The sequence below is a fragment of the Paroedura picta genome, chromosome 3, assembly GCF_049243985.1.
Source record: "Paroedura picta isolate Pp20150507F chromosome 3, Ppicta_v3.0, whole genome shotgun sequence".
In the NCBI taxonomy this organism is placed as follows: domain Eukaryota; kingdom Metazoa; phylum Chordata; class Lepidosauria; order Squamata; family Gekkonidae; genus Paroedura; species Paroedura picta.
Genome location: NC_135371.1, coordinates 117946498 through 117962037, shown reverse-complemented (window position 1 = coordinate 117962037; position 15540 = coordinate 117946498). Strand labels below are relative to the sequence as shown.

Below are 15540 nucleotides of genomic sequence, written 5' to 3'. Positions count from 1 at the left end.
TCTGCCTAAGAACCTCATGGTATGCTCTCCAGCTATACTTTACTGACATCCTAACCAGATGTGACATGCTCCATGTGTTCACTTACAGGTACTCTTAAGTGTCATGTCACTTCTGGTTAGGCACTTTCATGGGCACTTTCCTCTCAGGTCACCCCAACCCTCCCCCTCCAAGGGGTCTGCTTTCTTCCCCTGCCCCTTCTGCCTTCTCAACCAGCCTTTTTCAAGTGAAAGGGAGAAGGGAGTCTGAGGGGGAAAGTGGGTTTCTGCACTTTGCACATTTCCAAAGAGGGCAGATGCAAGACCAGGAGAAAGTTAGTGAGGCTTGTCATGAAACACAAGAGGCTTCTCTTCTGTATCCAGATGAGACAGCATTGTGCTAGGGGGGGGGTGTGTGCGTGCACAGAGAGCTGCAGCCGGAGTTCGCTGCTGGCCCATGTGGCATCTAGACTGGACGGGATGGGAGATTGTGATAATGCCTGGGAGTAACCTCCCTCAACCACAAGGCCTTGTGCATTTGAACGCTTCCCGTCTCCACCTGCCAGTGTTCTCTCTCTAGCTGTAGCACTCTGAGGACAAGCACTGACCCATAACTCTAGAGCCAGCTGGGCTTAGTGATTAAGAGCAGCAGCCTCTCATTTGGGGAATCAGGTTTGATTCCCTGCTCCTCCTCCACATGCAGCAAGCGAGGTGACCTTGGGCCAGTCACAGTCTTGTAAGAGCTGTTCTTGCAGAGCAACTCTCAGCCCCCCCTCCTTCACTGGGTGTCTGTTGTGGTGAGAGGAAGGGAAGACTATCAAAAGCTGCTTTGAGACTTCTTCGGGTAGTGACAAAGCAAGATATAAAGAGCAGCTTCTCCTCTTCTTCTACAAAGCAAGATGCCTGACCAGACACGACAAAGATTTTGAGCTTGGTGGCACTTCTAAGACCAACACACTTTTATTCTGGGTATAAGGCTTCATTCATGTGCACACAGACGTCTTCAGATACAACCAGGACTGTAGACATCCAGACATGACACAAAACCCTTACAACTATCTGTAAATGAGAAGAAAAAAGGAGGGGCAGTACAGCAAGGGAACTGGAGGCCTTCCAGACAGGTCTCATCACAAATTTCCTCAGCCTCACCCTATCCCATCTCTGTGTCAGATCATGACTGTGAATCTCAACCCTGATGCTTACCTGGCAGGTGTCCTTGAAATTCCCCAGAGGCATGCAGGAGTGCGAACTCAGACCTATGAACTGGCTATCAAATGTGCCTACCAGGGCCCGTGTTCAGAAGTCAGGGTTTCATTTGTTGATTTGTTCAGTGCTCCATTTGCATGGGCCTGCCACTAGAAGTTGTGGGTGGCACATTAATGGGGTCTCTTTGTGTTCCCCTGTGAAGACAGCATATGAAGAAGATGGTGCATTACCAGAAGGGATGTGCAAAGGAGGGCACATAGTTCTGGGTGGCTGCATATTGTGGCCCTGTATCCGGCGAATCGTGAGTGCGCCTCACAGCCTCTCAGCTGGCTACAGCTAATCAGACAAGAGGCCCGTGCCTTCAGCTGCAAAGGGCAAGAGTCAGAGCCCCTAGTGGGGAGCACACATTAGTGGCTCTAAGGGCTTTAAAGGGAGGCGAGAGAGGGGACCGGGAAGCAAGCATGTCATAGCTGCTCTTTGTGTAATTTTTTCTTCCCCCTTGCTGGGTTAATGGAAGGGCCCTGTGGAGGCAGTCTGTAATTAAACCATTAGCTGAGTAACTAACTAGTACAGCCTGGTGCGGAGGGTGGGGGGAGCCCGGCAGACAAGGAAGGTAGCAACTGAGAGAACAACAAAGGGCGGCTGAGGGAAGAGGACAGCGAATGAAGAAGAGATGAAAGAGCCTCGTCCTCATCAGGATAACAACCGAAATGGGGCTGCCAAAGGCACATATGTGCACATAGGGCTGCCAGGTCCCCAATGGCCACTGGTCGGGGATGAGGGGGTTGGGTTCCCCGGTCCGTGTTTGGAGAAGCCTGGAGACATGAGGATGGAGTCTGGGCTGGGTAGGGACCTCAGTGGGACACAGTGCCATAAAGTCCACCCTCCAAAGCATCCATCTTCTCCAGGAAAAATTATCTCTATAGCCTGGAGATGAGGTGTAATTCGGGGGATCCCCAGGTCCCACCTGGAGGCTGACATCCCTACAGAAATAAAACCTACTGAGTCTTCCGGTTACACCTGGACATGTCTGCAATGAGCTATACTATGGCACATTTTTTCATTTTGGAGCAGACAACTGGTTGCAGACAGACATGGGTGTGATTTCTGGACATGTGAGTGACTTGCAAGAGGGGATGTTTGTGATGGGGAAGACTCCTGCTCTTCTGGTCTCATGGAAAGGTGGTCATGGAGCCTAGAAATATTGCTGGATTTAAATCCAGAAATTGTGCCCCTGGCTTTACAGTCTGCCGGAGAGATGAAGCTCAGCAATAGCATCTCACACTTGAGTGTTTCATTGATCCATTCCTGTTTCCTTCTTCCTTGCACTGACACAGAGGGCTCTCATAATACACTCCCCTCCAGTCTTAGAAAGGAAGGGGAGCCAAAATGACATCCAAGCACTTGGGTGGGAGCCATCTGTGCTGCACTCCTGCTCAATGCTTCTAAGCACCTAAAGAATCAAGTCCTGCCTCTGAATTTGGACATGGCCACCATATCCTGAGAGAGAGGAGCACACACGCCCTTTTGAAATACTTTCTGCAGGGAACCCACTTGAAGACAAAACGTGGCTAGGGCTACCAGATCCAAATTTGGAGACAGACCTTTTTTCCCCAGGTGATCTGGAACCATGAGATTCAAATGTTTTTGTCTACCTGTTCAGTGCTACTTTACAAGACATGGAGATAACAGTCTTAACAATTGCGATTTCTTCTTTATTCCATCTTGACAATCATGAGCCAGTTTGGTGTAGTGGTTAGGAGTACTGACTTCTAATCTGACGAGCCGGATTTGATTCTGCGCTCCCCCACATGCAGCCAGCTGGGTGACCTTGGGCTCGCCACGGCACTGATAAAGCTGTTCTGACCGGGCAGTGATATCAGGGCTCTCTCAGCCTCACCCACCTCACTTGGTGTCTGTTGTGGGGAGAGGAAAGGGAAGGTGACCGTAAGCCACTTTGAGACTCCTTCTGGTAGAGAAAAGCAGCATATAAGAACCGCCCTGAGCCTGAGGGGAGGGTGTTATACAAATATAATAAATAAATACTCTTCTTCCTCTTACCTCTTCTTCTCCTGACACATGGCTGGCAGCTGGAGGCTCTGACTATTCTTGGAGGGGAGAAGAGGTACATTCCCTTTGCAGAGTCACCATCAGGCATTCCTTGAATGTGGACAAGTTAAGAAGAGGGCAAAGAGATAGGCCCCCTGAAGCAGTGGCAAGAGACGCCTGTAATTATTGAAGGCTGACTCACCCCAGCTGTTTAGTGTTAAATGTATAAACTCTCCAACTGAAGGAGCCCCTCTTACAGAGGGCAAGCCAGTGCTCAGTTAATATGCCTCCAGCATGGATTCCCAAAAAGCTAATCATCGGATTCTAGCATACAGGTATGGCAGACACCCCTTTCTGGATCTAGAATGACAGGATAAAAGGAAGAAGAATATGACACTGAAAGACAGGCTAGAAGGGGGAGGGGGGATTGTTAAGTGGGTTCTGTTCAGAAACCTCTCCAAAATAGCCAGACACTCTTGTGTGCTGCCCATTAAAAGCAGATATCTTACTCTATGCCAGACCTAAGGCCTTGTGATGGGCATCAGGCCCTCCCCATCCATGTCGTTAAGTTCAGCCATGCAGACAAGGAGCCAGGGTTAGTGCAGATAACTGGTTTTGTTTAAAGCCACCCCCTGCCTATCGAAACCCATGTGGTTGATGCTTTGAAGCTGGACCCGAGCGCTGTGGAGTTGCCCTAGGAATGGAAAACAAACGGGCCAGAGAGATGAAACGCCAAAAGGAGCGGCGGCTTTATCTCCTTGAAGTGGGGAAACATGGGACAGAGAAGCATTGATTAAAGGGAGGCCATGTGCATTATGGGAGATTTACCCGTGACTTTGTCTGCTAAAGCCTTCTCCTGAAAGGAACAGAAAGATCAAATGCTTCTCTCACACAGCAATCTCAGCATGGCCAGGTGTGACAGACGAGGGTGAGAGACAGGGAACATCAACTCTGGGTTGGAGATTATGCCTACCAACTTCCTCAGGCTCTTTGTATCCTTGTAAATATGGCAAATACATGCTTTATTTATTTGTTTAGCCATACTTATTTCTGCATTTATATCCCCACCTTTTTTCTCCCATAGTACTCAAAGACAATATATGTGGACTTCCTAGGAGTTTTCTCCTCCAGGTACTGACCTGAACCAGACCTGCTTGGCTCCATCATGTGCCCTCCAATGATGCCATTTAACTCTAGAGTTTTATATTTGCTATATCAGCAGTTCCCAAGCCCCAGTACGGGGACCAGTAATGGTCCGTGAATCAGTCGGTACCAGGCTGTGGCTCCTCCTCATCCTCCTCCCCGGCTTGCTGCCTCGGGGGCTGCCCTGCCACTTTGCCGCCAGCTCACCTTTGGTGCTCTCCAGCGGCTGCCATGGTTGGGGCTCCCCCTTAGCGTGGCACTGCACAGCTGCTACTAGCAGTGCCCCCCAGGGGGCGGCGGGAAGTCAGGGGCACCAGCGGGAAAGCAAGTGGAGCAGGGGCTCAAGCGGCGGTGGCAACGTCCTTCGGCAAAAGACTACTCGCCCCCGGTCCTCAGTAAAATTGTCAAGCATTGACCGGTCCCCGGTGATGAAAAGGTTGGAGACCACTGTGATACATGACTCAATGGAGTTGTGTTTGTTAGTAAGCTCTGGAAGGTATGTTTTTGACTCTTCACCTGCCTACATGCCAAGTGCTTTCTACTGAGGATAGGACTTCAAGTTTTTAGTGACACAAATAGTTGGCCCAAGACACTAGTCACAGTTCTCACTGTTCTCATAGAGCTCTCAATCCCACATACCTCACAGGGTGACTGTTGTGGGAAGGAGAAGGGAAAGGTGTTTGTATGCTGCTTTTGGACTCTTTTGGGTAGAGAAAAATGGCATATAAAAAAGGCTCTTCTTCTACATGTCTATTCTCTCTTCCTCTACAAGGTGAGGCAGGGGGTGTTGCATATGGTGCTGTAGATTTGTTCTCCCGGTGTGTGCCCTGTTGCTGGGGCTGCGGCAGCACCGCGGCCAGTGACAGAGGCGTTGGAGCCGGGCGTCGGTGGCAAGGTGGGGTGGTGGGCGAGGCATGGCATGAGCGGGCGGGCCGGTGGCAGCGGCCGCGGTGGAGCGCGCACAGGCGGTAGTGTGCGGCGGGGCTCCTGGAGCCGTGGTGTGAGTGGGCGGGGGAGGCGGCGGCGGCGCTGGCGTGTGCCGCAGGTGTTTGCGGCAGTTTGGCGGATGGCGGCATGGGCGGAGGCGCGGGGAAAGGTAGCAGTGGGTGGGTGGAGGGTGGGGCGCGGCGGCAGGTTGTGTTTGGCGGCGGTGGGGAGGCGGCGAGTTGGCTGCGGGGTCCTGGGCCGCATCTTCAGGCCGGTGCGGCGGCAGCATGGCACCTAGCATTCCCTAGGGGGTTCCCTAGGGAGGGAATGGCAGTCGGCCGCAAGCGGCCGAGGGGGGGGGCGGATCAGGAGGCGCGCAGGTGAGTCCGGCAGCAAGGGGCCACTTGGTCCCTTGGCGGCAGACTGACACTCGGAGGTCCCAAACGGCAGGCGCTTTGCACCTGCCGATTGGGCCCTCCGAGTATTAGTCCGGGGGAAGGGGCCTATGGGCACCCTTCCTCATCACGGACAGGGCCCACCGCCATGGCCCTGAACGAATTATTTAATCCGCGGAGCGGGTTAAAGATAGTTGCAATTAAAGAAAATGTGGACAAAGCCAGCTTCTTGTTTCGCTTGTCTCTGAATCCCCCACCACCTTTCCTCATGCCACAAAGCAGGGCTAAATGAAATGCCTGTGACCTATGATACCCGAATGAGGGTATGCAGATTAACCAGAGTTAGTTTCTCCCTCTTCCCAGGATTATAACCCAGGTTTTAATCCGGAATGAGAATCCCAGTCAGTGGAACACAAAGCTTACTCTAGGGAACCTTCATAGGATGAAGGTAAGTGGAGGTAGTATTCAACTATGATTCTTGGTATACAAAGGAAGTAGGGGAGAAGCTTGGATAGTGTACATACCTGGCCACAGACTGGGTATTGACATATATTTCCTAGTCTGTGGTCATATGTGCCATGCAAATGTATCCATGTAGTGTCATCAGCTTGTGCCTCTCAAACCATTTTGTTTCCCACTAAATTAATATAGTTATCTGTGGGTCCACAAAAATGAAACTCTGTGAGTTATCACTGCACATGAGAACATGTGAAAATGCGTGCATCTGCAATTTAGAGAACAGTTTTGGAAATTCTTTTCATCCTGTCCTATCCTATATGCTCCAGATATTATTTTTACTATTACTGATATATCACCATCAATGTCTGTGGTACTTCAGAGAGCCACAACAAAAAGCAAAGTTCACGCCCGGAGGAACTTAAAAAAAAAAGTCCCATCCCTCGGAGAAGGGAGGCAGGTGTGAGGATGGGTGCTGGAGGTGGAGACAGCGCTACTTCACCTCCCCACCTTTCCTTAGCATGTTTGCTGGTTGCTCTCCTCTCACTTGTCCTACATGGCACTTTAAAAAGGGAGAGTGTAGCTACCAGTTTGCTGCTGGGGTGCTGGAAGCTGATGACGTCATTTGAAATGCCAAAAAATGTTGTGCAAGGTAAGCCTTTATATCTTCCAGGTGTGGAATGCCCACAATCTAAAATGTGACGTGGAAAGAAGATCAAGGGAGGGTAAGAAAGAGAAACAGGGAAAATGGGCATAGTTAAGTTTAGTTTCAGCGAGGACTGAGAACTCAGAAAAATTATGCTACAACATCTCGAAAATCAAGAAGAAAATTATCTTTAGAATGTAATGATACCTAATTTTTTCCATATGAAATCTGCATAGTCTGCATATGTTTAAGTTGTACAGCACAGAAACTGATGCAGAGCCCAGAATTCTGAATCCTCACAATCTCAGGGCCTGCTGCCGTTTTAAATCCTAATGAGGTGATTTTAAAATGCTTCAGTGTGGCAGAATGAGACACTCATTTCTCACCCTGCTCCTTTTTACGTGCAGAAATGGCTACCCTCCCCCTCCGCAGGCACTTAAAAAGTGCGGGGGGATTAGCATAGGACCCTTACAGCATTAGGCTTTACAATGGTGACTATGGGTCTATCATGTCTAGTTTGGCCTTTAGTGTCACAGGGAGCCAAAGGTGTATTTAGGATATGGTGGCTAGGACACGTGCTCTGGGCACCGTAAGTGATGGAAGCGCTACTGAGCAATGGGAGCCACAGCCCCTGACTAGCCCACACCTTGCCCTGGTGGTCGGATGATGGTTTGGCAGTGTTCGCGCAGCCACAGGTGGCCCAGCCACTGGATGCTGCGAACTCAAGGCTGGGTGTGGCAGTCACTCACAACAGTACGACGCCTGATGGCTTCCTGACGCAAACCCCCTCAGCCTTCCAGGGTCGGCATCAGTCTGGGCTGACCCTGATAGCTACAGGTCTCCTGGTCCCTCCTTCCCAGCAGTGGGGACAGGCCAAGGGACTTGTGGCCTGAGGTGGCCAGCCTCTCCACCACTGTCCTTGCCGTGGGTGATGGGATGTCAGGTGCCAGGGTGGGTCCAATTTGTGGACAGGCATTTTTCTGCAGAGACACTGGCCCTGGTCTCTGTGTCAGCAAGCCCTACCCACCCATCTGCCCAGGCACCAAATAGGATAGATATGCCACTGCAGGGAGCAAGGCTGGTCTAGTGGGATCCTCCTTCTGCTTTCTTCAGCCACTGAGCAGATGAGAGAGTTCATGCAAATAAAGGACTGAACCTCAACTGTCCTTGGGTATTCACCTCTAATCAATCCTTTAACAGGCAGAGACCTGAGAGGCTAGTATAGTGTAGAGTAGGGGTGGTCAAACTGTGGCTCTCCAGATGTCCTTGGACTACAATTCCCATGAGTGCTGGCAGGAGTTCATGGGAATTGTAATCCATGGACATCTGGAGAGCCACAGTTTGGCCACCCCTGCTATAGTGTTTAGACCTTGGACAAGGATGAGAAAAAACTGCATTCCAATCCTTATTCTCACACGAACTATACTAGGTTGAATTGCCAACCACCAGGTGACACCTGGAGAGCTCTTGCTATCTCCAGATGATTGAGATTAGTTTCCCTGGGGAAAAGGACTGTTTTTAGGGATGCCAGCCCCCAGGTGGGACCTGAGGATCCCCTGGTTTTACAGCTTATCTCCAGACTAAAGAGATCAGTTTCCTTGGGGGAAATGGCTGCTTTGGAGGGGAGACTCCACAGCATTCTACTCCACTGCCCCAAACCCCGGCCACTCCCGGCTCCACCCCCAAAGTTTCCAGGTATTTCCCAAGCCAGAGTTGGCAACCTTAATACTGGATGACCTTGGCCTGGCCACTCTCACTCTTCCTCTCTCTCACTTCCATCCTAACTTACAGGGTGAGGGCAAAATGAGGCAGGAATATCCATGCATGCTATTCTGAGCTCCTGGGAGGAAGAGAGAGAGAGGAAGGTCAGCAAACCACAGGCTTTAACCCTTCGTTAGCTAAAAAGATGGGCTTTTCCTTCTTCACTTCTTATGTACAAGGAGCTCAGGACACCAGGCATCGCTCTCCCCAACACCATTTCCTCCTCACACCAACGCAGTGAGATTGTGAGAGTTTCTTGCCCAAGGTCACCCAGGAACCTTTCTGGCTAAGTGGGATTTTTATTTTATTTTTCCACAGTTACTCCCCCCCCCCCCAAAAAAAAAGAATTTTCAATATAGCATTTATAACGCTTATTTCTATTATAACAATTTCCCCCCCTTTTCTCTCCCCTTCTGTATTTTCAGATAAAATCACCTAGGCAAGACTGACTTGTGCTGTTCATTTTCTGGATGTGTTTCTAAAAACTACGCTATATGCTATTGACCACTGAGGAAGGCCTTTGAGAGCGAAATGCGTATGGGTCTTGTGTTAGTCATTAAGAAGATATTTATTGCCAACTTTATATAGCTAATTGTGACAGCTTGTGTAAAGGTTATTCTTGATGACTCTTAACGTAGCCTGATGTTCAGGCCCTATTTTTAAATTATACTATTGTGTACTCTAATAAATAAATATATTTTTATTTTATTTGCTGTAATTCAACCCTTAAAGCATTCTAATTGGGATCTGAACCTGGGTTTTGCAGATACAAGTCTGTCTCTCTTACCACTGAATTGTATGAGAACCAGCGTAGTAAAGTGGTTAAGTGTAGGAACCACTAATCTGAAGAGCCTTTTTCAATTCCCCACTCCTCCTCCATATGCAGCAAGATGGCTGAACGTGGCTAGTCACAGATTTCTCAGAGCTCTCTCAGCCCCACCTACTTCTCAGGGTGCCTGTTGTGGGGAGAGGAAGGGAAAGGTGTTTGCAATCCACTTTGGGACACCTTTGGGTACTGAAAAGTGTGGTACAAAAACAGCTCCTCTTCTCTTTTATATTCACAAGCAGTATTGTCAAGGTTAGGTAAGGTAAAGGTATCCCCTGTGCAAGCACTGGATCATGCCTGACCCTTGGGGTGACACCCTCTAGCGTTTTCATGGCAGACTCAATACAGGGTGGTTTGCCAGTGCCTTCCCCAGTCATTACCATTTACCCCCAGCAAGCTGGGTACTCATTTTACCGACCTCGGAAGGATGGAAGGCTGAGTCAACCTTGAGCCGGCTGCTGGGATTGAACTCCCAGCCTCATGGGCAGAGTGCATGTCTGCTGCCTTACCACTCTGCGCCACAAGAGGCTACTCTACCAAGGTTAGGTAGTAAAGTAATTAATGTAAGCCAGCTATTTCCATGTCTAGAAGAAGCAAACCCAAGCAAATTAAACAAGTATGTGTAAAACTGCATCAGTACAAATGCTATGGGTGTATGTAGAGACTCCTAAAAAATGCCTAAGCACAGCTGCTTTCTCATGGGGCTGCCTGGCAGTACTCAATTGCCCATCATGCTCCCCTGCCAGTCCTTCCCACCAGACTATCCAAATCCCAGGTAGCAACATAACATATAAAGCTGGGCCCTTGAAACAGAAGTTCAATAAACCATGAAGTCCCAGCATCTTCTTTGGGGAATGGGGTTGTTTGCTCTTTTGCCACACACCTAGAGCTTCCGGAGGCCTCCTGCTAAGCAATGCATTCCTGAGTGGGTAAAGACACCCTTGCATTCAAATCAAGGATATAGATTCCCCCTCTGCTGGGGAACTCTAGGCCCCCAATCAGCCCCACTCTCCTCTTAAGCCAGACCTACCCAGGTCTAAAATTAGAATTCAAGACAGATGGTGTTGTGTGGATCCGATTAAAAAAGAAATCTTCTCCCACACCCTGCAAAAAAACTTTAGAGGTGGCAGTATATTTTAAGGACATCTGCTCCCAAGAAGGTGGAATTAAACCCAGAGTTCTGAAAAGTACAGAATTCATGGTGGAGCTAAAAAACTCCTAATTTGAGAGACTGCACACTCTGTGATAATGATGATTTTTCTCTCATTTTAACACACATCTGATATTTTGGGCCACCATACTTCCAAGGAACATTGTGGCCATTCCTTTTAAGATTTCAGTGCCCTGAGATCCCTTACTGAGCTTATTTCTGTTTGCATCAATTCTCACACTTGACAATCCCTGTTCACAAGCCCTTCTTTGCTGGCTATGCTTAGCTCTATGGTTCATTTAAAATCCCTCTCAGGAAACAGCAACTCTGGACAGAACAGATGAACAAAAAAGAAGCAGGAATGCAAGTATAGATACAAAGGCTTGAAAGTGAAGTAAAAGGAAGCCAAGTGTATGGCAAACTGTTAAGTGAATTTCTAAGGTTAAAAGAAATGTGGAAAGGACCAAAAGGCCATTTAATTCAACCTCCAGCCCAAATGGAGGACTAACCTGCCTTCTACGCTACCAAGAACATAGTATATTCCACAAACAGCATATCCTGCACTTGTAGGTTTGGGTGACACAAGCAGTATGCCACATTCCATAAAACAAGGCAGAGGTTGGGAGAGAAAACTTCAAGCAAGTACAACATACACAAAATATTATGGCCACTAATCTGTTCAGGGAAAGAATCCTTTAACAGTCAAAAGATTTGGAGATTAAAGGTAAGCACCGGGTCATGTCTGACCCTTGGGGTGGCGCCCTCCAGCGTTTTCATGGCAGACTGAATACAGGGTGGCCTTGTCAGTGCCTTCCCCTGTCACTACCGTTTTACCCCCCAGCAGCAAGCTGGGTACTCATTTTACCGACCTTGAAAGGATGGAAGGCTGAGTCAACCTTGAGCTGGCTGCTGGGATCGAACTCCCAACCTCATGGACAGACAGCTTCAGACAGCATTTCTGCTGCTTACCACTCTGTGCCTCAGACTTTAATCATTAGCAAAATCCATCCAGGAAGATCTTTGGAGAAACCACCCAGTCTCTAGTATCAGTCCTGTCTTCAAAGGCTTGGATCCTAAGAAGCATGAGCAGATGGCAATAGAGGAAGACAACTTCCCCCTCTCCTTCCAGTATTCTGTGCTATCCTTCCATTGTGCTCCTGCTGGTCACTGCACCCAAGAAACTGAGATGCAGAGAGGACCACAGAGGTGTTGGAATCAGCAGCCATTTCCCCAGTCCTTGTCCTTAATTTTGCTCTAACCATTATGCACAAATATGAAATTTGTGTAAATGAATGTAAGTAGATTGGGGAAAGAGAAAATGAGACTGTTGGATAACATCCCCAGGGTTGCTTCCTCCTTAATATCTCTCTCTGTTTCCCACATCTATGACTGCTAGAATTGCCACATTTTTAGCAGGTCAGCTGCTTTTAATATCTGCATGACTGACAGAAGTTCTACATGTGAATCCTCCCCAGGATGCTTCTGAAAACTTTTTCCTGTTGAATGTTTACCTTTAACTGGCAGGTATTAACAGACAGGAACTAATTTTAAATTTTTGTGGGAGACCACAACTCCTCTGACACTTAAATATGGTTTAGGAGCAGCCAGCACCATGACTGATAAATTCTGCAGGAAAGTGCTTTCTACAGTGACTTCATATAGTCACCATGGATATCCCTGACACTTTCGGGCAAGTAGCAGCTTCAGGTGAATTTTCTTCTTGCTTTCCTTTGCCCTAATGTTCCTAATGTTCATTTGTTGATACAGTGACCTCAAAAGACAGCCAATCACAATACTGAAGCTCCTTAGGTACTTCTTGGAGCAGTGCGCTCTGCAGACTAGGAAGATATAACATTAAACACAATGTGATTACACACCTATATATGTCAGACGAGGATAGGAATTGTAATTGCAAAGCACTGTACATTTCTAAATAAAGTACTTCTGTTTTCAGTACTTAATTAGAAAATGTTTTGACATGCTCTGCAGAAACAGTTTAAACAATGTTCTAAAAATCCTTTAACTGTTTATTCTGAGCTGGGGTGGGGGAGAGATTTCCTTCCAGGCATTACAGAATTGTCTGCTTCTTCTACTTGGGATCATGTGGAGAGGATTTTCCCTGCTTGGACCTTCCCAGTTCACATTGTGCTAGTGCAATAAAAGATCATGGACTGCTTCACTGAGGATGCACTGTTGAAGGCTGCCTGTCTTGAACTCCCCTTACCTTGTGTGGCTGAGGTGACAAGGACAGTGGTGATGCAGAGACTCCAGAGGGCATGGACGAGCCGGGCCATGCTGCACTCGATGCTGGAGCGGTCAGCAACCGGGAGCCACTCTGGTCATCCCAGAGAGGGGGACACAACGGCAGGCCTGGGGGAAAGAGGAGAAGTCCTGAATTTTGTTAGGAAGAAACACTGGCATGGTGGGTTTTATTCTGAACTCGTAATTCCCCTCTACATATAAGGATATTGTCTGAGAAATTTATTTAACCAAACTCTGCATAACAGATCTTGTAAAAAAAAAAAGTAATCTTGTCCCTGTTGTTTATTTCTATCTTCATACAATCCCTGAGTACTCAGCGTTTCAATTAGAACCACATTCTTCACATTTCTTTTTAACAGGGTTGGACATTCCCCAGTGGCCCATCCACCTTCCTTTTACATCCAGACTTTTGCAAGTACCAAGCACTCATCCAAGCAAAACATCCACAAAGGCATGCTATTGTCTTGCGTACACATAACTTTAAAAATCACTCCTAAGCGAACCACCTAATTGATGGATGAGAGCCATCATTGTCAACTCTGTAAATACCAGAATCAAGATGTTAAAGAAAGGGACTCACCAACAGAAAGCAAAAGAACCTGTGAAAACTCAGTAGGTGATACTGCCCTGATTTGTAGTACTTCACATCTTTACTCCATGTGTCCACTGAAATCAGTCTCCTGTACTGTTAATACAAGAATACTAAATGCCCTCCCTTTATTTTCAGTTTTTAAAGAGATCTGTGGATTATTATCCAGCATCAAAAAGACAGTAGATACACTGCTAGTTTTATATTTCTAGTTGGATGGCTTCCATTTTTTTTCATCTTAGAATGTAAAAGGTACAAAATGATACTAGCCACACCCTGAAGTCACTAAAGTCAGATGAGCCTTCTACCCAAGACATAGACAAAGAAACCAAGAGCGTCATTTTTATCTCCTTCCCCAATTCCTCTTTTTTAAACTCAAAAGTACTCTCAAAGCATAGATGAGAAATTGGTGGCAGGAGAAAAGGGTTGGATTTGTCAGGCACTGGGGAACTTGATGGGGCAAGCCCATAAAAATAGCATTATGCCAGCTGAGTGGCGTAGCGCTAAATGTTCTTGCACCTCCTGGCCCCTCCTCATCTTTTTGCTGTCTCACTTTTGCCTGCCGCCTTTACGGGCTTCTCACCCTCCACATGCCTTCAGTAACCCATGGAATACATTCTATTTGGGTTTCAATTAGTGCGGAAATGCCCTAGAAGTAGAAGGCCTTCAGTGAAACTGGTGGGCAGTAGGTTCAGGATGAACAAAAAGAAATATTAAACATTACTTTATAGAGAGAGCGATTTAAATACGGAATTGACTGTCAGAGGATGTATTGATAGCCAAAGGAATACACAGCTTTAAAAGGGATTAGATAGATTAATGGTGGATAAGTATATCAATGGCTACTAGCCATGGTGACTGAGGGAAATCTCCACAACCAACCCACCTAAATCTCTGAATGCCAAGGCAGAATGCAACCTCAGGGAAAGGCCTTGGCCTCTATGCCCTGTTGTTGACCATCTGCAGGAACTGGTTGGCCACTGTGTGAGGCAGGATGCTGGACTAAATGGACCACTGGACTGATCCATCAGGGCTTTTCTTACATTCTTATGTACTGTTATTTTGGTAGATTTTAATGGAAGGTATTATATGACTCTTGTTCTCAGATTTAGCACCAAAAGCAGATTCCAAGGTTGGATTCTTGTGATTAGCTGCAGATTTTTCAGAATAATGGTTTTCAAACATGAGGGAATATTTTCTACATCAACATCTGCCAAAGAATCCCTGAGCTCTGGTGAGAGGAGCAGCAGGCAAGGTTATTTAGTGGTAGACAGGATTCTACCATGGCTGTGAGCTTTAACTTGTTAATAACTGTGGTACAAATGTGATTGCCCTTACCTGTAACCATTGTTCATCAAGTGGCCTTCTGTACAGTTCCACTTGGGTCTGCAAAATTGCAGACAAGCCATAGAGTACAGCTTCCAAGCTTTCCTTAAAAAAACTCTAGGCCAGCCTTTTTAAACCTTTTGATCATTGCGGAGGCCCTCAAATGTTTTTCAGGCTTTGAGGAATCCCGGAATTGGTGACATGCCCCTTCAGAGACATGGAAAGGAACTAAGATGTGGGAGCCAGCCAATCAATCAATTATTTATCATTTTCATTGTGGAGAAAGAGACGCTGCCTGTGGAGCAACAGGGGAACTGGGAAACTTCTGGGAAAGGCCAAATAACCCCTGAAAAGCTCTCATATAACCCCAGGAACCCTGATTGGGAATGCCTGCTCTAGGCTACTCCCCCTCTCCTCTATCTATAGAAATCCTTTTTCCTGCCCCAAAAGGTCACATGACAGAGGTGAACACTCCTCCCTCAGTTCCCTTTGTGAGGAGACCCATGTATGGCCAGCAGCCCATGTTGGGGAAAGGAGGGAAGGAATGTGTCCCTGCACAAAAAGGCCACTCAATGAAAAATGGTTGCAGGTAACTGTAACCCTGTTTTCATCATGGATTCTGTGCAGTCACACATGGGAGAATAGCAAGACCACATACCCTAGAACAAGAGTGTGGACTGATCAATGGAAAATGGCTTGTAGCACAGCTTTTTCCACTGCAATTTTACTTCTGAAGTCCACATCTATCGTGTAGTGCTTGATGAATGTAGGAGTTGTCTTCAGCATGAGTCTGCTGCTGAAGACATCTGAGCCTTTGTTGAAGAGACC

General features: G+C 47.5%; 1 protein-coding gene across 9 annotated transcripts in view; it reads right to left on the bottom strand.

Annotated features, from left to right (window-relative positions):
- ADGRL1 (adhesion G protein-coupled receptor L1) overlaps positions 1 to 15540 on the bottom strand; it is a 159081-nt gene that overhangs the window by 68929 nt on the left and 74612 nt on the right. For all 9 annotated transcript variants that reach the window (XM_077327352.1, XM_077327351.1, XM_077327356.1 and 6 more), the window contains one exon: positions 12760 to 12905. In XM_077327352.1, coding sequence (XP_077183467.1) covers positions 12760 to 12829 — 70 coding nt within the window. In that variant the 5' untranslated portion in view covers positions 12830 to 12905. The remainder of the gene's footprint in view (positions 1 to 12759; positions 12906 to 15540) is intronic.